Source organism: Dendrobates tinctorius, unplaced genomic scaffold (assembly GCF_039654945.1).
Source record: "Dendrobates tinctorius isolate UK_male_01 unplaced genomic scaffold, ASM3965494v1 ptg000007l, whole genome shotgun sequence".
Lineage (NCBI taxonomy): Eukaryota > Metazoa > Chordata > Amphibia > Anura > Dendrobatidae > Dendrobates > Dendrobates tinctorius.
The window spans coordinates 59,862,135-59,882,825 of NW_027361675.1; the positions used below are offsets into that span (position 1 = coordinate 59,862,135).

Consider the following 20,691-nt stretch of genomic DNA (forward strand, 5'->3'; position numbering starts at 1 on the left):
ATGGAAAATATATGTCCCATTTCATTATTTTTTTAAAAAAACAACTAAAAATTGGTAAACTGCATTTTCTTCAACCTCTCTTACTTATTTCAACAAGTAAAAAAATAGAAATTATTTTTTTCATTTTTCCAAAGTAGCGTAGCACACATGCCCATAATATACTTTGTTATAACATTTCTTTTCTAGCAATATGAAGGCATATGTTCCATCAGATGCCTTATTATGTGGTATATAGAGGCACTATACTGCACCATGCCACACGAAGGGTTACATTTCATACACAGAATTGCAGAGTATAGGACAAGTGCTGTCCATTTTTGGGTAGGCCATTCTTCACAAATTGAAGTCTATGTTAGAAATTAGCTGGCACAGATTCCCGCTATAGTTTATGAATCTGTGGTCTATGGCCAAAATGGCCTCGCTTAACAAGTATTGTCCACTGTTTTTTAAATAAAACTAGTGATGGTAGCAGAAAAGGGGCAAAAATTCTCAAGGATTTGTGCAAAAATATGAAACTTTTTAATGTCAGAGCATAGCTCTTCATAACTGTTCCCCTCTGTGTCCATGGCTTTATTTGATGAAACTGTAAGGATTTTGTGTGCAACCGTAAAGAAATTATGCACATGGTAAAGTCTAAGAAGTTTGTAGAGGGACCAGGGATGGACACAGACAGAAGAGAGCCCCTGTGCAAGAACAATATACGGGCAGTCCAGTAGTTCATCATAACGCACAATGCCACCTTCTTTGGAGGTGGAAGTGACCCCCCTAGCTTTAGGGGTTACTATTCAGATGCACCCAAGAGGGTCAATACTATAGTGGCTTATGAAAATTACGGCGGCTTGCTGCTGCCGTCCTTTTGATCACCACATACAAATTATATTTATGGAACTCAATTGTGGCCATTAATACAGATGGCCCATCTCTTTTTATTCTCTTCTCACTATATTTTACTCTGCTAAATATACCATTTGTATAGGTATTTTTTATGATTATTGAATATATCGCCTACCACCTTTACAAAGGTACAATTTGGAGCAGAGGGACTGTTTTGTTCGCTACATTGTGTCTGGAATTAGAAAAGTTCTGCCTCAGTAACATATCCACTTATTGTGACATTTCTAGCTAATGTACTGTGCTTTCTGTGATATTTTGAGATCAGGAGCTATGCTGCAGCCTGACAAATCATTTATAAGCCATTAATGTCACCTATGTTTGTGTTAGAAGCTGAAGGTGATGAACAATTGACAATTTGGAAGGGCAGTGGAAACAAAATCCTGTTATTTTCCTATTGCACTTTGGAAATGATGTTCTATCAACATAGATACAAAGTATACAGCACCGATATTTACTAAATCGGAAATGAGGTTTATATCTAGTTATCGCTGAGCATGGCTACCTGCAAGGTACACTTGTTAGGCCTGTTTCACACCATGTTTTTGTGGTGTACTTGACTTGAGATACTTTCACACTTGCGTTTTTTTGCGCTGCGCTGTGTGGGCACTACAAATGCGCATAAAAAACGCATCATGCGTTTTTTATGCGTTTTGTTTTTTGCGCATGTTTTTTTGCCAAAAACGCATGCGTTTTTTGCGCATTGACGTGCACATGACCATGCGCACGTCAGGGCTCCCATAGACTTTAATGTGTTTTTGGGTGAATTACGTGTGCATTTTGTGTGCTTGCGTTTTTTTGAGACAGGTCGGACGGGCCAAAAATGCAACAGGATGCATTTTGTGCGCCCGGGCGCACACTACAAAAAAACGCATGCGCATACAAACGCGTACAAACGCATGACTATGCGCACCCATGTTAAGTATAGGAAAAAAACGCATGCGCATTTATGAGCAAAAACGCAGCGCAAAAAAACGCAAGTGTCAAACCAGCCTAACATGTGCGTAAAAAAAACCTGATAAGTTAGAGCGCATTCAATTTACAAGGGATCAGTTTTACTTTTGTTTCCAATATAAAAATGTCTCGCTGTTACTGACTACGAAAAGGTGGTGTGGAACGCCTTCTAGAGATTCTCATGTTTAGAAAACCCATTTACATACCGTATTTCCTATTGGTGTTTCATGAGTTAATAGCGTGAATCACCACTTGGTCAGACTGGAAAGTAGTTACAAAGAGGGGTCTTCTCTTTGGAGGACCTGTCCCTTTTTCAGGGTTCTTTGAAAGTTGCCACCTTATAGGGGTTTTACCACAAACAAAATACATTTTAATCAATACATATTGTAATAAAAATAAATTCTACATTTCGATGTGTTAAAATAAAATGTTCCTGTGCCGAGATAATCTTATACATGTGCCCCTGCTGTGTACTGTATCTACTGTGTAATGGCTGTGTCTGACCGTGCAGGAACATAGTCTGATCATACCACAGCACCTGCGCCATAGAGAACCCAAAACAGAGTATAGAGACCTACAGCAGGGGTCACAGCAGTTGTTTTTAATACATCCAATTGTGGAACTTGTTTTTATTCCAAAATCTATTGCGTAAAACACATTGGTTGTGGGAAAACCCCCTTTAATGCTTCTATTAGTTATAACAGAGTGTATGCCCAGAGTGTTTTAACACCATGTGGTACATTTACATGTAGTAACATGCAACTGCAAATATTATATATTGTAATTTGGCATAACTCCCTGTGATCATCTGTATATTCCCACAAAAATTCTAACTATATTTGTATATATTATGTGAAGAAGAATGAAGCTTTCAGAGAGATCAAAGTTAGACAAGATGCACATTATGTTCTGCTTGTTCTGAGATCGGAATTCACAACTAAACATATAATTTACTGTAAATTTATTTTAATGATAGGTATTATTTTTAAATAGCCCATCAACTATGACTACATGAACTCTATCCCTCATTGTGTACTACAAAGCAGACATTTGTATATTCGGCCCACATCAATAAATCCTGCATGATCAGTGTTTTTAGAGCGCTTAAGTAAGATTATAACCTTTTAAAGGCTATTTTCAAGAATACCACATCAGATCTCACATTCTAGTGACATAGGTACAGGCAGATAAACATAGTAGATTTATAGATAGATACATATAAAGATAAGATGATAGATAAATAGATAAGATAGATATGGGATAGATAGATAGATAGATATGGGATAGATAGATATGGGATAGATGGATATGGGATAGATGGATATGGGATAGATATGGGATAGATAGATAGATAGATAGATAGATAGATAGATAGATAGATATGGGATAGATAGATAGATAGATAGATAGATATGGGATAGATAGATAGATATGGGATAGATAGATAGATAGATAGATAGATAGATAGATAGATAGATAGATAGATATGGGATAGATAGATAGATAGATAGATAGATAGATAGATAGATATGGGATAGATAGATATGGGATAGATAGATAGATAGATAGATAGATAGGTAGATAGATAGATAGATAGATAGATATGGGATAGATGGATATGGGATAGATGGATATGGGATAGTTATGGGATAGATAGATAGATAGATAGATAGATAGATATGGGATAGATAGATATGGGATAGATAGATAGATAGATAGATATGAGATAGATAGATAGATAGATAGATAGATAGATAGATAGATAGATAGATATGAGATAGATGGATAGATAGATATGGGATAGATAGATAGATATGAGATAGATAGATATGAGATAGATAAATATGAGATAGATATGGGATCGATAGGTAGATATGAGATAGATAGATAGATATGGGATAGATAGATATGAGATAGATAGATATGGGATCGATAGATATGAGATAGATAGAGATATGGGATAGATAGAGATATGGGATAGATAGAGATGTGGGATAGATATATATGAGATAGATAGATATAAGATAGATAGATAAATAGATATGAGAGATAGATAGATAATAGAGATAGACAGCTCTATAGATACAGTAGATATGAGATAGATAATAGACATAGATATGAGATCTATATAAAGAAAGAAAAAAGCCTATCAGTTATAGTCCAAATCATATAATGGATAATTCACAAAACGTAGGATGTATTCCAGATGTTTCAGATGGAAAGAAAGAAAAGAAAAATAATCAAATAGCACTAATCCTCAGAATGCGGGTGTAAGGCTGGAGTCACACACAACGATTAAAAAATCGGTCCGATTTTAACTGTCCGAAATCGCACAAAGGTTTCTTCAACATGACTCCGTCTGTGATCCGATTTTCCAGCGTAGAACCAATTTTATTCGCATGTAAGCATCCGTTTGACAACCATCTGGCGAGATTTTCTCGCAGACTTGCAAAATGGACATCTAATGGAGCCCTATGACAGGTTTTCAAACACAAAGGAAAGAATAGATGTTGACACATAGAATACAAAATATATATATATATATATATATATATTTCATGCAGTTCTTCATAGCAGAATAGCTACTGTAACATTTGCCGGCTTCTGTAAATTCATTCCCCTACCCAACATGAAATGACACATGGTTTACATATAGTTAACCATTTCATTTCATGGTTTTTTTTATGTCTATCACTAGTAATTAGAGGAGGGTTTTTGTGTAAAATTTTGGAGTTGTAGGTGTTAATTTAAGGGGTTAATTCGTTGTAAAAAATTGCAGGGACTCCCTGCAGCCTCAGTGACGTCAGCGGAATTCCTCGCAATTTTTTACAACAAATTAACTCCTTGAATTAACACCTACAGCTCCAAAATTTTACACAAAAACCCTCATCTAATTACTAGTGATAGACATAAAAAAAAAACCTGAAATGAAATGGTTATCTATATGTAAACCATGTGTCATTTCATGTTGGGTAGGGGAATGAATTTACAGAAGCCGGCAAATGTTACAGTGGCTATTCTGCTATGAAGAACTGCATGAATTATATATATATATATATATATATATATAGTATTCTATGTGTCAATATCTGTCCTTTCGTTTCTTTATTTAACCTATCAGTGTGATTTTACTGTATTGCTAAATGAACTGCTGGCTTTTTGTAAAGGACACCGGGTGCGATTTTATCGCAACTCACATATCTGGTCCGTTTGTAATCCGATTTTTTATCGCCCCCATAGACTTGCATTGGCGAGTCCGATCTGAAAATCAGCGATTGTCTCGGTCCGAGGAAACGTTCAGAAAAAAAAATCTGATGATGGGAGCTGCCCCATAGAATAACATTGGGACGAATGCAATGCGATTTTTTATCGCATTGCATGCGTCCGATTTAATTGCTAGTGTGACTCCGGCCTGAGCCTCTAAATCTACTGAATTTTAGGGTACGTTCAATACTGATGTGAAATACGGTCCAAATGCTGAACGTGTGAACATGGCCTTAGATCGCAAGATGCAAAGATTCACTAATTTTTAGATCCTAAGATTCTCCCAGGAACCAAAATGTTGCATAGTATGGGCATGAAATAAATCTTTTGAAGGAACTTCTACCTTCTTTTTAAGATCTTTAGATATGCTGATATACTACTTCATGTTTTTATTGTGAACCACTTGATTTATTTATTATTATTATTTTGTATTTATATCCTGAGCCCTAGTTTTTCTCTTTTCCCTTAGAGTGGAGCTAATATTTTAAGCTGCAACTTTTGTGAGAGTATGTAGCTTCTTTCCTGCAGAAAACCTCTGTGTGGAATATGACTCATATGACAGATTTTGCAACAGCTTTGTACTGTTCATTATTTCAAACACAAATAAAAATTTAATTTAAATTTAAAAAAAAGATGATAGACAGTTTTGTAAAAGTGTCTTTGGGGTCAAAAAATTTGTTTAGTTTAGGAAGTCAATGTTAAAATTATTAGGGCATTTAGAGTTGATAGAAAGCCCTACATTTGTGACCTCCATTTATAATCCCAAGCAGAGCAGCTACAAGAGCCTCTTTCTAACTGGAAGACTTGACCCATCTATCAAACTCACAAAAAAAGCCCATTGATTTAGTGATCACTATGAACTTTTACTTGGCCCTGAGGTGACATTGCAGGAAAAATGTCTGCTGAAACAATAAAATATGAGCAGAAAATTGAAAAATTAATTTGAGATGATCAAAAAGATTAACAGGACCTTTATCCTGGGCCAAAATGGTAGCTTAACGATCTGCCTCCTACCTGCCAGAATTCCTTAAGCATCTTCTGATTTATAGGCCCAATGCAACATCATCGTTAAGGCATTATGCATGCATAAACTGGGTTTAGTAGTCAGGAGAGGTGCAGGGGGGTCCAGCCGGTAGGAGGAGGTTTGCTGTAATCCAGCATCCATGGACTACCTACTTGGTCGCTGGACAAATGTGCAACAAATCTTTATAATCATCTCTAATTTTCACAAATGCAGATAATTCTCTTAATGTCTAAAGAAATGATTTCTGGGTATGCCGTATTCATGGTAGTGTTCTCAATCGATTTTTCCTACTACATCTATAGAACCTAGTATTGGCCAACTAATCAACCCCATCATAGTTTGGAAATCATTGCATACCAAGAGTCTACATTCCAGAATTTTCATAGCTTCTCTATTAAAATTTTCTTAGCCAAATGGCTGTCCTTAGGAAAGGTGAAGACCATCAAATCGGTGGAGGTTTGACACCTGGCACCCTCGTCAATCAGCTGATTTCTGCTTCCATTGTTACCTCGTGTAAACAGTGAGCTGAACAGCACAGATCTCTTTACATGTAGTGGCTAGCTAAGAACTGCATATCCTCTTCTGTTCTGTTCATCAGCTGGTTGGTAGAGGTGTTGGATGTGAGAGCCCCACTGATTAGATATTGTAAAGTCATGAAACCCCTTTAACTGCTTGTATATGACTTATACTAAACCACATTAACTATAGAGAATGTGGCAGAACAGTGTTTAAAGTTTATTTTTTTATTAATAGGTAACTGTGCTATAAAGTTGTTTTGGTACAGTAAAGAGTTAAGATTTTTATATGAATCTTCATCTAGATTCTTAATATCTGTTTCCATTAAAATGGATACAGCTATGTGAGATTGCATTTCCTATTGTTTACTGAGAGTAAGGCCACACAGCTATATCTGCTTATTAAATGGCCCATAGATTAGCATTAGCAATGACAGCATACCCAGTAAAGCAGAGTAATGAAGTCATAATTGCACATATTCTTTAATTTCTTACACAACACCATTAAACCTTTTAACAAAGTAATTGAGTTTTAATGGAGTGAAATCCTGGCACTCTTAAAGCTTCATTTTTTAATTAGCTTGCTATTTCCCTTGGACTTATTTGGCTTAACATCCCTCCTGCTTTTGATGTACTCTAAATTCTGAAACCACTTAGGCATTCAATCCAATTTAATAATTCATAATTACAAAATCACCTTTTATTTTGGAATAAAGGAATTCATCAAGGGTATCATTTCTGTGCTAATTAATGTTGAACGCCCTTAAAGTTCTCCTTTCCACATACATTAAACCACGACTGATTTGACAGTGAGAACCGATTATTCTATCTGCATCAATGTCTGCTTCTGGCTTTGTACTTGTGCTGTGGTTCTGTGTTGTGCTGTTTATTGCCCCGTGTAATGTCTTCTATTCATTAACTATTTCTTGGTTTTCTTGTAGTTATTCCATTCATATCCTCCAGCTGTATCGGGCATTCCTCCCATGATCCCACCTACTGGACCTTTTGGGTCACTTCAAGGGGCGTTTCAACCTAAGGTAAGAAAATGTTCAGTTATTAAATTCTCTAATATTTGGATATTCTCAATGAATACTAATTATGTGTTTATATTGGGTTTAAATGGTACATTCCTCAAAATGTTGCATCTTTTTATCAATTTTAGCACTATTATTATGAAACACAATGCTTTGGTCAATTGTTCAGCCAATAGCCATGTCAGCCAACTCTTACATAAACAGGAGTGCCCGCTTGGCCAAGCGCTCCTGTATTCTCTACGAGAAAGCCCCTGGCTGACATGTTGGACAGCAGTTTATCTCCATGAGAACAATGAGATTGGCAGTACACAATTGGACATGTGTGATCAGCATTTTCCGGTAACCATCAGTCACCTGGCACCCCCATCCACATACACCATAAACATCGGAGGGTTCTGTCAGCATTAGTCTCATGTGTATTGGGGCCTTTAGACAAAATATTTCACTGTGTCTCTGCTCATATCTGCGCTTGTCAATTCCATTTTTCTGCATTGTCATAGGAGTAGAAGAGCAAAATTGACACATGCCTAGATCCATCATCACATGGTTGACACCTGACAGACCCCATTGACTTAAAATTTGTCTGTTGGCTTCTGTCACAGTGTCTTTATTATATCCAGAAAAAAATAAGGTATACTACTCCATTTATTATGGCAAATTTGATGGAATAGACAATACAGCCTCTAAAGCAGATGTGAGCACAATCTAAAACACTGATCATTCATTGCTTCCATTCATAATGGGAGCATAAAAACTATGTCCATCAGGAGTTGCATTTCTGATTGCACCAATCTTATTGTCAAAACTAATGTCCTAAACTGGATAATGAGAGCCTAATATTATCAAAATATCCAAACCAAACTCACAAAACTAAACAAGCAAAATATAACTTTCTATTCAGAATCGGAACCAAGTTATGAAATTTGAGGGGGTGATTTACAAAAAGTATTACTTTCAACAAAAGAAATTGACACAACTGGTCTATGCCATGTAACTAGAACAAATATTATGTCTGGAAATAGATTGTTTGTGATATTTTTAACAAACACAATGTGCAAACTTCACACATTCTCGTACTTGTTTTCAACATTCACCTCAATATCTGGCAACAAATTTGAAGTTCGTGTTATAAAAGTTGGTCAGAATCGTATTTCATACTTCAACCATTTACTATACATAAAACATATTTCTGTTCTATGGAACAAAGAGGTTTTCCATATTGTGTGTGCCTTTGTTTTACTCCTCCCTGGTGGCTTCTTCTGTAATAGAGTAAGACAACATCTTTCCCTGAAATGGCTTTTTATTAGCAGTTGCCCATCCGTACACTAATTACTTTTTCCCTAATTGTTGAGTGCATTACAGCTCAAGTGGTTTCTTTTCTTTATGGTGCTATCATAAGACAGTTAAGTGGCTCTGGAAGTCTAATCTGCACTTGCAATCTAATACAGTTCTGACCCAAGGTCATTGTTACGGACTTAACCTGCTTATGTGATGTGATATTTGAAGTCTTTGCGTACCCTTAATAGTTTGTGAAGGTAATAGCAGCCTGTTAAGCTCAGTGGTCAAAGTTCATCATCAATTATGCAGGATAAGGGAAGGTATTGTTTTCTTCTTTATCCTAAAGTGTAAATGTGAAAAGGAACCAGTATACACATGTTTAATGATACATTAGCTACCTGCATTGTATCTATACAGACGCCACTAACGAAACAGTTTATGTAGTGACTAGCGAGATTAAAGTTCCATTTTATAAAAGGAAAATGAATGACAGTTAACCAGAGGAACACGCAACTGAGCATGCAATCTAGATATAATTGCCGGTACAGGGCAGCTCAGAAGCAGAGCGGTTCAACTGATAACTTTGTGGTACCGCCAAAGAATCCGTGTGTAATTTCATCCAGGTTAGAGATGGGAGCTTTTCTCATTATCACTGTCCCTTAGGGAATATTGTCTAAGACACTCAGCCTACTGACACTCGAAAGAAAGAATTGTACTGTGACACTGGCCTACAACCTGTAGAACGGTAATACTAACCTGCTTTTTTAGAAGGACAAGGTTTATGTTACAACTTAAAGGTTGACAAAAGGGTGAACGCTGGAAAGATTCATGATAATATAGCCCTTCGTCTCCACTGCCGTAGCTGATGATGTTTAGCTTCACTTATCAAGGGAAGTCACAGGCCATTAGGCGTGAGCTGCCTGAAAATGAAAAAGAAACTGCCAGGCAAAGGGGCTTGTCAAAGACAAAGCTAAAGAGATAAAAAGTAGCACAGAGAAGAAAACTATTTTGTCGTGTCCAATTAATTTCAACCGTTGTGTCTTTCTCAGACTTCCAATCCTATTGATGTTGCAGCCAGACCTGGAACTGTCCCTCACACACTGTTGCAGAAGGACCCAAGGGTAAGTGGAAGAAGAACGACTCCACGGTCCACAGTGTCACCATTATGTCAACATATTTCTAACTCTACTGGGAGTGATAAATGTCCTTGTCACAAAAAGCTAGTCAATCTTACACCTTATGCTTTCTTCAGACTATGATGTCCGTGCTTTGGGGATGTTTCTTCATGCTATATGAACTCTAGTATTTTTTCTTGATTATTTTCATTGTCATTTCATATAGTATTCCTGTTATTTGCTGCAGGACAAACTCATATTACCGAACCTGTCATATTAGTCCAAGTACAGATCTCACTAGGGGATCCTACAGGCTGCTTGACATACCCGGATCTAATGTTACATCCCTGTTCAAAGGACAAATATCCCTCTAAATTTAGAGCTTATCAGGAAGGATTGGCATGGGCGATAACTCCATAGTGATGACAGGCGTTGAGTTATGATTCACTAAGGAGATAAAAAGGATTATGGAAAGAGCACAGTAAATGTCTCTTGTGCCATTTACTATCAGATACAGTTGGATTTTTAGGTGAATGACATAGAAAATACCATGATACACCTTTCTGGGCTCCGTGTGTTTATAGACTATTCTTATATTAACAATTATTATTATTTACTAGGCTTATAATAATTAACTCCATGCTGTTTATTTAAAACATGGAATTATAGAAATCCAATATTACATTCATTGATGCTAGATTTTATATTCCTGAAAAAAATGAATGCAAATGATAGATGATTAGAACACATTACTGAATATTTTTTAAGGTATTCAACTAACAGTGGGAAAAAATGAGGTATTTAATTGTGATTGGATTTTAGTATTTGGCAAGTTTGGTCGCTTTGGACATCATGTAACATTGTAGTTTGTGGAAAGTAAGAAAACTTTTCTACAGGCATGCTAAAAAAATGCAGAATGATGTTCCTTTTGCAGATTTGTCATGGTCCTTCCCAACTGAACCAAAAGCATGTGTGCACAAGATTTACCTTTGTAGCATTGTACATGTGGCTTATGATCTGTGGTAGTGGTGAAGCTTTCTGTGACACTATAGATCAAGAGAAACTGTGACTAATAGACTCCTTGAGGAAAAAAAATGTTTATGATCATTTGAAATGTCAGATATCCTTTCTCTACATTGGCGAGGACTCATTAAATTGAGCCATACAAATGGACCTTGGATAGTAAGATTTTCAATGATTATTTCCAAAATAGTAAGTTATTCTCCATCCATAGCACAGTTTTCAGCTATTTCTGCTATTCCTTGCAGTCCTATACACAAAGATTTTATGCCAGAATTCTAGCATAAAAGCTTTCAAAAGTCACAAATTTAGGTGCAACCCGAGTTGCGTCTTTTGACGTTTTCACCCCAGTTTCTCCCAGTTTTGCCGAAATGGGCGGGATGGGGGCGCCATGAGGGATGTGAAGCCACAGCTTAATTCATGATGAGCCACGGTGTTCCATACACCTTAAGGCTCACTACACTCCCCTACTGTAGTGAGATTTTTGGCCTGGCCCATAAAGGTGCACGCCACTCGACAGCTACTACAGAGGAGGCGTGCACCTGTTCATGAATCAGGATGGTTTGACTCCAGCATGCATACTACAGAGGAGGCGTGCACCTGTTCATAAATCAGGAGGGTTTGACTCCACCATGCATACTACAGAGGAGGCATGCACCTGTTCATGAATCAGGAGGGTTTGACTCCAGCATGCATACTACACAGGAGGCGTGCACCTGTTCATGAATCAGGAGGGTTTGACTCCAGCATGCATACTACAGAGGAGGCATGCACCTGTTCATGATTCAGGAGGGTTTGACTTCAGCATGCAACCTCCTCAAGACTGCAGTGATTAATTCTGGTTTTAAGGAATTGAACCCAATGTTTGGAGTGGTTGCCAAGCGAACATCCTTCACAGCATTCAAAAAGGTGTTCTGCAAAGCCCAATTACCGAGTTCCTGAGCCCCTTTCTTGGAAACAATGAGAGTCCCAGTGGTCAGATCCCCAGTGATTAGTAAGTTGTTCCCTATTCTAGCAAATTATCTTAGAAATAACCCTTTAAACCACTGCATAATTGTATGACATGATAACATAACATTAGAAGACAACAACATTTCTATTTATCATGTTTAACATGAAACTGCTAAAGACACTTTAGTTTCTAAACATATAATCTTTGAAAAATTGGTATTGCCAGCAAATCTGCATTTCTTATCTCGCAGGATAGATTGCAGCAAAATGTTGTACTTTGTTTGTTTCCCTTTTGTCAGCTGTCAGAAACCCAAAAGTCAAGCCTGTCACTTACCATCAAATCATGCCCCAAGATGTCACATCTTGTTAAGATTATTACACGTGAAGAAGGTTGATGTGAGAGGCTATAATGAGATGCAATTCATGCTTTGTTGTGTGCTAGTTTTAGAAACCATATGGAGATGTGCAATAGAAATGCATACATATTCTGTGTTCCTGTATAAACCATGTGGGTAAATTCTGCCAGTGCCAAGGGTGGCATAACTTACTACAGTAACTATACATTTGTCACTGTATAACCAAGCTCAAGGTTTATATTATTTATACATATGTAGGCATATAAAGAAGCTTTAGCATTGATGACCTATCCTTAGTATGTATGGGTCATCAGTGTCTGATCGGTAGGGTTACAAGACCCAGTACCCCCGCCAATCAACTGTTATAGGTGGCGAGCATCGGCCGGAGATACTCACTTGCGCAGCTGACCGTCCTCTGATAGTGGCCGCTGCAGGGTGCTACACATCCATCCATCCATTACTAAGCCTCGGCCACTATCAGAAAATGTCCAGCACCGCAATTGAGTATCTGCGGTATGTCGGTTATCGTACCCCAATCGATCAGACATTGATGACCTATCCTAAGGATAGGTCATCATTGGTAAAGTCATGGACAACTCTTGAAAATCTAGGTGCACAGAGCACGTCAGTAAGGCCTGGAATTTTTTACTCTGTCTTAAGTTGAATCTCCTCTATATCCTTAACATACTGCACTGCATGAAATTGACAAATGACATATGGTACATAAATATAAAGCTGTAGCTACAGATGGGACTTTTTGCCTGATGGGACCTGAATCATCACCAGTCACATACAGCAACCGTTATACTATTAGAGAGCAGAAACCACTTCTGTCTTAATATACAAATGAAAACCACAATATACATCATATAAAAATGATACTATGGGACTCTATTGCAATAATAGGGCCTTATTAAGCCATATTTTTGGTCAGGAAAACACGCCAACCAATAATAATTTATGTGCCAGTGTGGATAGGTCTGGTACACCTTATGGACAAGATTAGTGCACGTAATAGAGCTCCTATATCCATTACCTTTGGGATCTATTGGATATGACTAAACTGATATAAATATTGTCTCCTGGACTCAACCTGCCATCTCACTTCTGAGGAATATACTGTATTTTGCTCTGGATATTGGAATTTCATCCTACACATTGAGAAGACAGCAGTAATAGGGAATAAGCAATTCCTTAATTTTCAAGTTGAGTGAACCTACACCGCAAATAATAAAAGAGGTTTCCATAGCCTCTCAAATCCACATCAGAATGTAAGAGGTACTACTGACGCAGCAGCCAGTGGCCCTATCAGGTCTCATGGTGGACCAGCAGGTATTGTGCATCAGTCTTATTATTTAGGTAGGGAATAATGCACCATACCTGTTGGACATGGACAACACTTGACAATACCCAGCTAACTTTATGTCAGTAGCACCACTCAACTCTCGATGCAAAAGTGACAGGTGCAGGATACCTTCTTTATAATCTATTTTTTAATAATTTCACTGAGATTTTTTTTTATATATTTTTGCTTCTATTTTCTTACATTTCATCACAATAAACATGTTCTTGTTTCAGAACTTTATGCTGTGCTGCATTTTTTTGACACAGCTTTTAAATTACAAGATAATTAAAGTAATATTTTCCAGTCCTTCAGCTCCGCACACCAAGATATATGCTTTGTGCCTCATGTATTGGACTGATGCTGGCATTGTCTCCGCACAGCTTTCTGTTCATTAGCAAGGGAGAACAGTCATAAACTGCTTTAGTTTATGATCAGTATCTACGTTAGCATAGATATCTTTATATGTGCAAGAAAAAAGTTTTAATCTAGATTTGGAGTGGGCATCAATTGCCTTTAAAATAGCAGCCAATTCTTTCTTCAAAGCATTACAGCTTTCCCCGCGGTGATGGGGTGGAGAGGGGTTGTGCGTGAAATGCAGTATTTGTTGTTGTAACAATACAGTCCCGTATTCCCCGAGCTGCTGTATTATTGAGAGTGCTGATGAAATATTGATGTAATTGGTGGATTGGAGTCTCTTGATTTCCAAGTCGGGGTTGAACAAACAAGAACACATATTGAAAGCTTTAGCTATGCAGACTAGACAATAGCATGTGATATTTACATTCATATTCTGTACACTAGAAAAAGATACTTGTTCTTTCTGTGGACATAATGGGCACTAGATAGCCTCATCCTAGCCATGTTTGATTCATTTATTCCTGCCCTATCAAGTCTCCCAGTATGTTTCAGTCAGTGCACATACATTACAATGTATCTTCAGTGATGGGAGTGATATCCATGAGGAAAACGCCTCTCACTATTGACAAAATTATTCATATTCACTGTTGCACTTGTATGTTTCAACAAGGTGTCCATAGTGTTTAATCATTAAAGAGGTTGTCCACTACTTTAGCATTCACAACACTATCCTCAGGACAGGTCATCAATGTCTCATCGGTCGAAGTGCAACATCCGACACTCCCGCCGATCAGCTGATGTCGTCGGCGGCCTCCGTCTGGAAGCACTCCTTTGCGGAGCTAGCCGTCTTGTAGTGGCCAAGACTTGTTACTGCACCTCCCCCTCCTGTTCTAATCAATAGGATGTGAATGTGTAGTGCACTGTGCCCGAGAAGTCAGAGCAACTCCAGAAATGAGTACTACCGGCCAGTGTTGCCACCGACACCGTTAACAGCTGATTGGCAGGGGTGCCAGGTGTCGGAACTCGACCGATCAGACATTGATGACCTATCCTAAAGATAGGTCTTCAAAGTTAAAGTAGTGGACAGTCTCTTTAAGAAGTGAGAAAAATGTCAAATCCTGGATTACTAATGAAAGACTTTTCTGGATATATTGTTAATGGGCACAGCTCAACTTTCATCCTTTGGCAACACAGCCAATTAAGGTCTCATCACATATTTCTTGCAGTGTTTTATTTGCTTGTAGGAAGCACAGTGACTTCTGTGCTTGTTCTGCAAGCTTTTTCTGCTGTGTTATCTCTCTCTCTCTCTCTCTCACACACACACTCTGTCTCTCTCTCTCTATCTATCTATATATAATATATATCTATCTATCTATCTATATAATATACAGTATTGGCCTTGAAAGTTTGGATGCACCTAGTCATGCAATATTTCTCCTGTTTTTATTGGAATGTGCACGTTGTAGATTCAGACAGAAGGCAGGAAAACCGTGAAACTGCACACAAGGAGTAAAGAAACACGTTTCTAATGTAAAATGTGCACTAAACCTAAAGACATCTTTACATACTATTGGCGTTCTGTCAAGAACCTTCACCTTGAATGGCTTTTAATGAACAAATATGCCTTGTCAAGAGTTTACCATCCTTCAAGAAAGTGTTTGTGACTATCAGGTATGTTTTGCAAAAGGGTGTATACCTGGTACACAGCTCCATACAGTGCTGAGCCCTATATCACATTTGTACTAAGCTCAAATATGGCTAGAACTATTTTATATTAAGAGATGATGGTCAGTCAATACAAAAATTGTCTAGAACCTTGAAGGTATGCTCAAGTCTTGTCATCGCTGCGATGAAATTGGCCCTCATGAATATCACCACAGGAAAGGATGACTAAGAACTACCTCTGCTGCAGAGGAGTTAATCAGAGTTACCAGCTTCATAGACCGCACATTGACATTATCAGCAACTCCGGTAACAGTCCTTAAAAATAATGTACTGATATCAAGTAGTAGACATATCTCGATATCAACTGCCCAGAAGAATCTTGGTGCCGGAGACTTTCATAGTTAAATTACTGCAAAGAAATCACTACTGAAGACTGCAAACAAGAAGAAGTGACTTGTTCGGCCCAAGCAACAAATGGACAGGACAGTAGATAAGTGAAAATTTGTATTTAGGACTAAAGAGTCAATTAAATGACATGTCTGAGTCACAGCAGGGGTGAATGGCATGTATCAAGCATACTATGATGCATGGAGTAGGAGGTGTGATGCTGAACATAGCTTTAATCTACAATGTGCACATTTCAATAAGAACAAGGAAAACCATTGCATGAACATTTTTTTGACTGGTGCTGTGTGTGTGTGTGTGTGTATATATATGTGTATATATATATATACACTCACTGGCCACTTTATTAGGTACACCTGTCCAACTGTGTGTTAAGACTTAATTTCTAATCAGCCAATCACATGGCGGCAACTCAGTGCATTTAGGCATGTAGACATGGTCAAGACAATCTCCTGCAGTTCAAACCGAGCATCAGTATGGGGAAGAAAGGTGATTTGAGTGCCTTTGAACGTGGCATGATTGTTGGTGCCAGAAGGGCTGGTCTGAGTATTTCAGAAACTGCTGATCTACTGGGATTTTCACGCACAACCATCTCTAGGGTTTACAGAGAATGGTCCGAAAAAGAAAAAAAATCCAGTGAGCGGCAGTTCTGTGGCCGGAAATGCCTTGTTGATGCCAGAGGTCAGAGGAGAATGGGCATACTGGTTCGAGCTGATAGAAAGGCAACAGTGACTCAAATTGCCACCCGTTACAACCAAGGTAGGCAGAAGAGCATCTCTGAACGCACAGTGCGTCGAACTTTGAGGCAGATGGGCTACAGCAGCAGAAGACCACACTGGGTACCACTCTTCTCAGCTAAGAACAGGCATCTGATGGCTACTTTCAGCAGGATAATGCGCCATGTCATAAAGCTCGAATCATCTCAGATTGGTTTCTTGAACATGACAATGAGTTCACTGTACTCAAATGGCCTCCTCAGTCACCAGATCTCAATCCAATAGAGCATCTTTGGGATGTGGTGGAACGGGAGATTCGCATCAGGGATGTGCAGCCGACAAATCTGCGCCAACTGTGTGATGCCATCATGTCAATATGGTCCAAAATCTCTGAGGAATGCTTCCAGCACCTTGTTGAATCTCTGCCACGAAGAATTGAGGCAGTTCTGAAGGCAAAAGGGGGTCCAACCCGTTACTAGCATGGTGTACCTAATAAAGTGGCCAATGAGTGTATATATATATATATATATACATATATATATATATATACACACAGTACAGACGAAAAGTTTGGACAGACCTTCTCATTCAAAGAGTTTTCTTTATTTTCAGAACTATGAAAATTGTAGATTCACTCTGAAGGCCTCAAAACTATGAATTTACACATGTGGAATTATGTAATTAACAAAAAAGTGTGAAACAACTGAAAATATGTCTTATATTCTAGGTTCTTCAAAGTAGCCACCTTTTGCTTTGATTACTACTTTACACACTCTTGGCATTCTCTTGATGAGCTTCAAGAGGTAGTCACCGGAAATGGTTTTCACTTCACAGGTGTGCCCTGTCATGTTTAATAAGTGGGATTTCTTTCCTTATAAATGGGGTTGGGACCATCAGTTGTGTTGTGCAGAAGTCTGGTGGATACACAGCTGATAGTCCTACTGAATGGACTGTTAGCTGCTTTTTTCTTGCCATAATACAAATTCTAAGTAAAGAAAAACGAGTGGCCACCATTACTTTAAGAAATAAAGGTCAGTCAGTCCGGAAAATTGGGAAAAATTTGAAAGTGTCCCCAAGTGCAGTGGCAAAAACCATCAAGCGCTACAAAGAAACTGGCTCACATGAGGACCGCCCCAGGAAAGGAAGACCAAGAGTCACCTCTACTGGGGAGGATAAGTTCATCTGAGTCACCAGCCTCAGAAATCGCAGGTTAACAACAGCTCAGATTAGAGACGAGGTCAATGCCACACAGAGTTCTAGCAGCAGACACATCTCTACAACAACTGTTAAGAGGAGACTTTGTGCAGCAGGCCTTCATGGTAAAATAGCTGCTAGGAAACTACTGCTAAGGACAGGCAACAAGCAGAAGAGACTTGTTTGGGCTAAAGAACACAAGGAATGGACATTAGACCAGTGGAAATCTGTGCTTTGGTCTGATGAGTCCAAATTTGAGATCTTTGGTTCCAACCACCGTGTCTTTGTGCGATGCAGAAAAGGTGAACAGATGGACTCTACATGCCTGGTTCCCACTGTGAAGCATGGAGGAGGAGGAGGTGTGATGGTGTGGGGGTGCTTTGCTGGTGACAATGTTGGGGATTTATTCAAAATTGAAGGCATACTGAACCAGCATGGCTACCACAGCATCTTGCAGCGGCATGCTATTCCATCTGGTTTGTGTTTAGTTGGACCATCATTTATTTTTCAACAGGACAATGACCCCAAACACACCTCCAGGCTGTGTAAGGGCTATTTGACCAAGAAGGAGAGTGATGGGGTGCTACGCCAGATGACCTTGCCTCCACAGTCACCAGACCTGAACCCAATCGAGATGGTTTGGGGTGAGCTGGACCGCAGAGTGAAGGCAAAAGGGCCAACAAGTGCTAAGCATCTCTGGGAACTCCTTCAAGACTGTTGGAAGACCATTTCCGGTGACTACCTCTTGAAGCTCATCAAGAGAATGCCAAGAGTGCGCAAAGCAGTAACCAAAGCAAAAGGTGGCTTCTTTGAAAAACCTAGAATATAAGACATATTTTCAGTTGTTTCACACTTTTTTGTTAATTATATCACTCCACATGTGTTAATTCATAGTTTTGATGCCTTCAGAGTGAATCTACAATTTTCATAGTCATGAAAATAAAGAAAACTCTTTGAATGAGGAGGTGTGTCCAAACTTTTGGTCTGTACTGTATGTGTGTATATATATATATATATATATATATATATATATATAATCCATGCATTTTTTTCCTGTAGATAAATTATTTCTAGAGCATATTGTGTTTGAAGAAAGACAATGGTGGCTTAAAAAAAATCACCAAGAGTGTTAAAAATGCCAAAAATATTCACACTCTGTAGTGAATTTAAAAATCCTCCTTTTGACTCATAGCCAATATGTAGTAGTCTACTTTGACCCCTTTACCCCCAAGGGTGGTTTGCATGTTAATGACTAGGCCAGTTTTTACAATTCTGACCACTGTCCCTTTATGAGGTAATAACTCTGGAACGCTTCCATGGATCCCGGTGATTCTGACAACATTTTTTCGTGACATATTGTACTTCATGATAGTGGTAAAATTTCTTAAATATTTCTTGCGTTTATTTGTGGAAAAAAACGGAGATTTGGTAAAAATGTTGAAAATTTCGCAATTTTTCATCTTTGAATTTTAACACCCTTAAATCACAGAGATATGTCACCCAAACAACTTAATTAACATTTCCCAGATGTTTACTTTACATCAGCACAATTTTGGAACCAATTTTTTTTTTAGGAAGTTTATAAGGGTTAAAAGTTAAACAAGGATTTCTCATTTTTACAACATCATTTTTTGGGGGGGACCACATCACATTTGAAGGCACTTTGAGGAGTGTATATGACAGAAAATACCCAAAATTGACACAATTCTAAAAACTGAACCCCTGAAGGTACTCAAAACCACATTCAAAAAGTTTATTAACCCTTCAGGTGCTTCACTGGAATTTTTGGAATGTTTAAAAAAAAAAATAACTTTTAACTTTCTTTCACAAAATATTTACTTCAGATCCCATTTTTTTATTTTATTTTACCAAGGTAACAGTAGAAATTAAACCCCAAAAGTTGTACAATTTGTCATGAGTACGCAGATAACCCCATATATGCAGGTAAGCCAGTGTTTGGGCGCGTAGCAGAGCTCAGAAGGGAAGGAGTGCCGTTTGACTTTTCAATGCAAAATTGGCTGGAATTGAGATCTGACGCCATGTTGCATTTGAAGCGCCCCTGATGTGCCTAAATAATGGAAACCCCCCACAAGTGACCCTATTTTGGAAACTAGACCCCCTAAGTAACTTATATAGATGTGTGGTGAGCAATTTGATCCCCCAAGTGCTTCACAGAAGTTTATAACGTAGAGCCATAAAAATAAAAATTCTTATTTTTTTCACAAAAATGATCTTTTTCCCCCAATTTTTTTTTCACAAGGGTAACAGGAGAAATTGGACCCCAAAAGTTGTTGTCCAATTGGTCCTGAGTATGCCAATACCCCATATGTGGGGGTAAATCACTGTTTGGGCACACAGCAGCTCTCGGAAGAGAAGAAGCACCGTTTGACTTTTTCAACGCAGAATTGGCTGGAATTAAGATCGGATGCCATGTCGCGTTTGGAGAGCCCCTGATGTGCTTAAACAGTGGAAACACCCCAATTCTAACTCCAACCCTAATCACAAAGCTAACCATAACACACCCCTAATCCAAACCCTGACCCCAACTGTAGCCCCAACCCTAACCCTAACTTTAGCTCCAACCCTAACTTTAGCCCAACTCACTTT

At 38.3% G+C, this 20,691-nt stretch overlaps 1 protein-coding gene across 6 annotated transcripts in view; it reads left to right on the forward strand.

Moving 5' to 3' along the window:
* AUTS2 (activator of transcription and developmental regulator AUTS2) overlaps positions 1 to 20,691 on the forward strand; it is a 2,002,816-nt gene that overhangs the window by 1,956,953 nt on the left and 25,172 nt on the right. For all 6 annotated transcript variants that reach the window (XM_073575027.1, XM_073574999.1, XM_073574990.1 and 3 more), the window contains 2 exons: positions 7,590 to 7,685; positions 10,010 to 10,081. In XM_073575027.1, the coding sequence (XP_073431128.1) occupies positions 7,590 to 7,685; positions 10,010 to 10,081 (168 nt within the window). The remainder of the gene's footprint in view (positions 1 to 7,589; positions 7,686 to 10,009; positions 10,082 to 20,691) is intronic.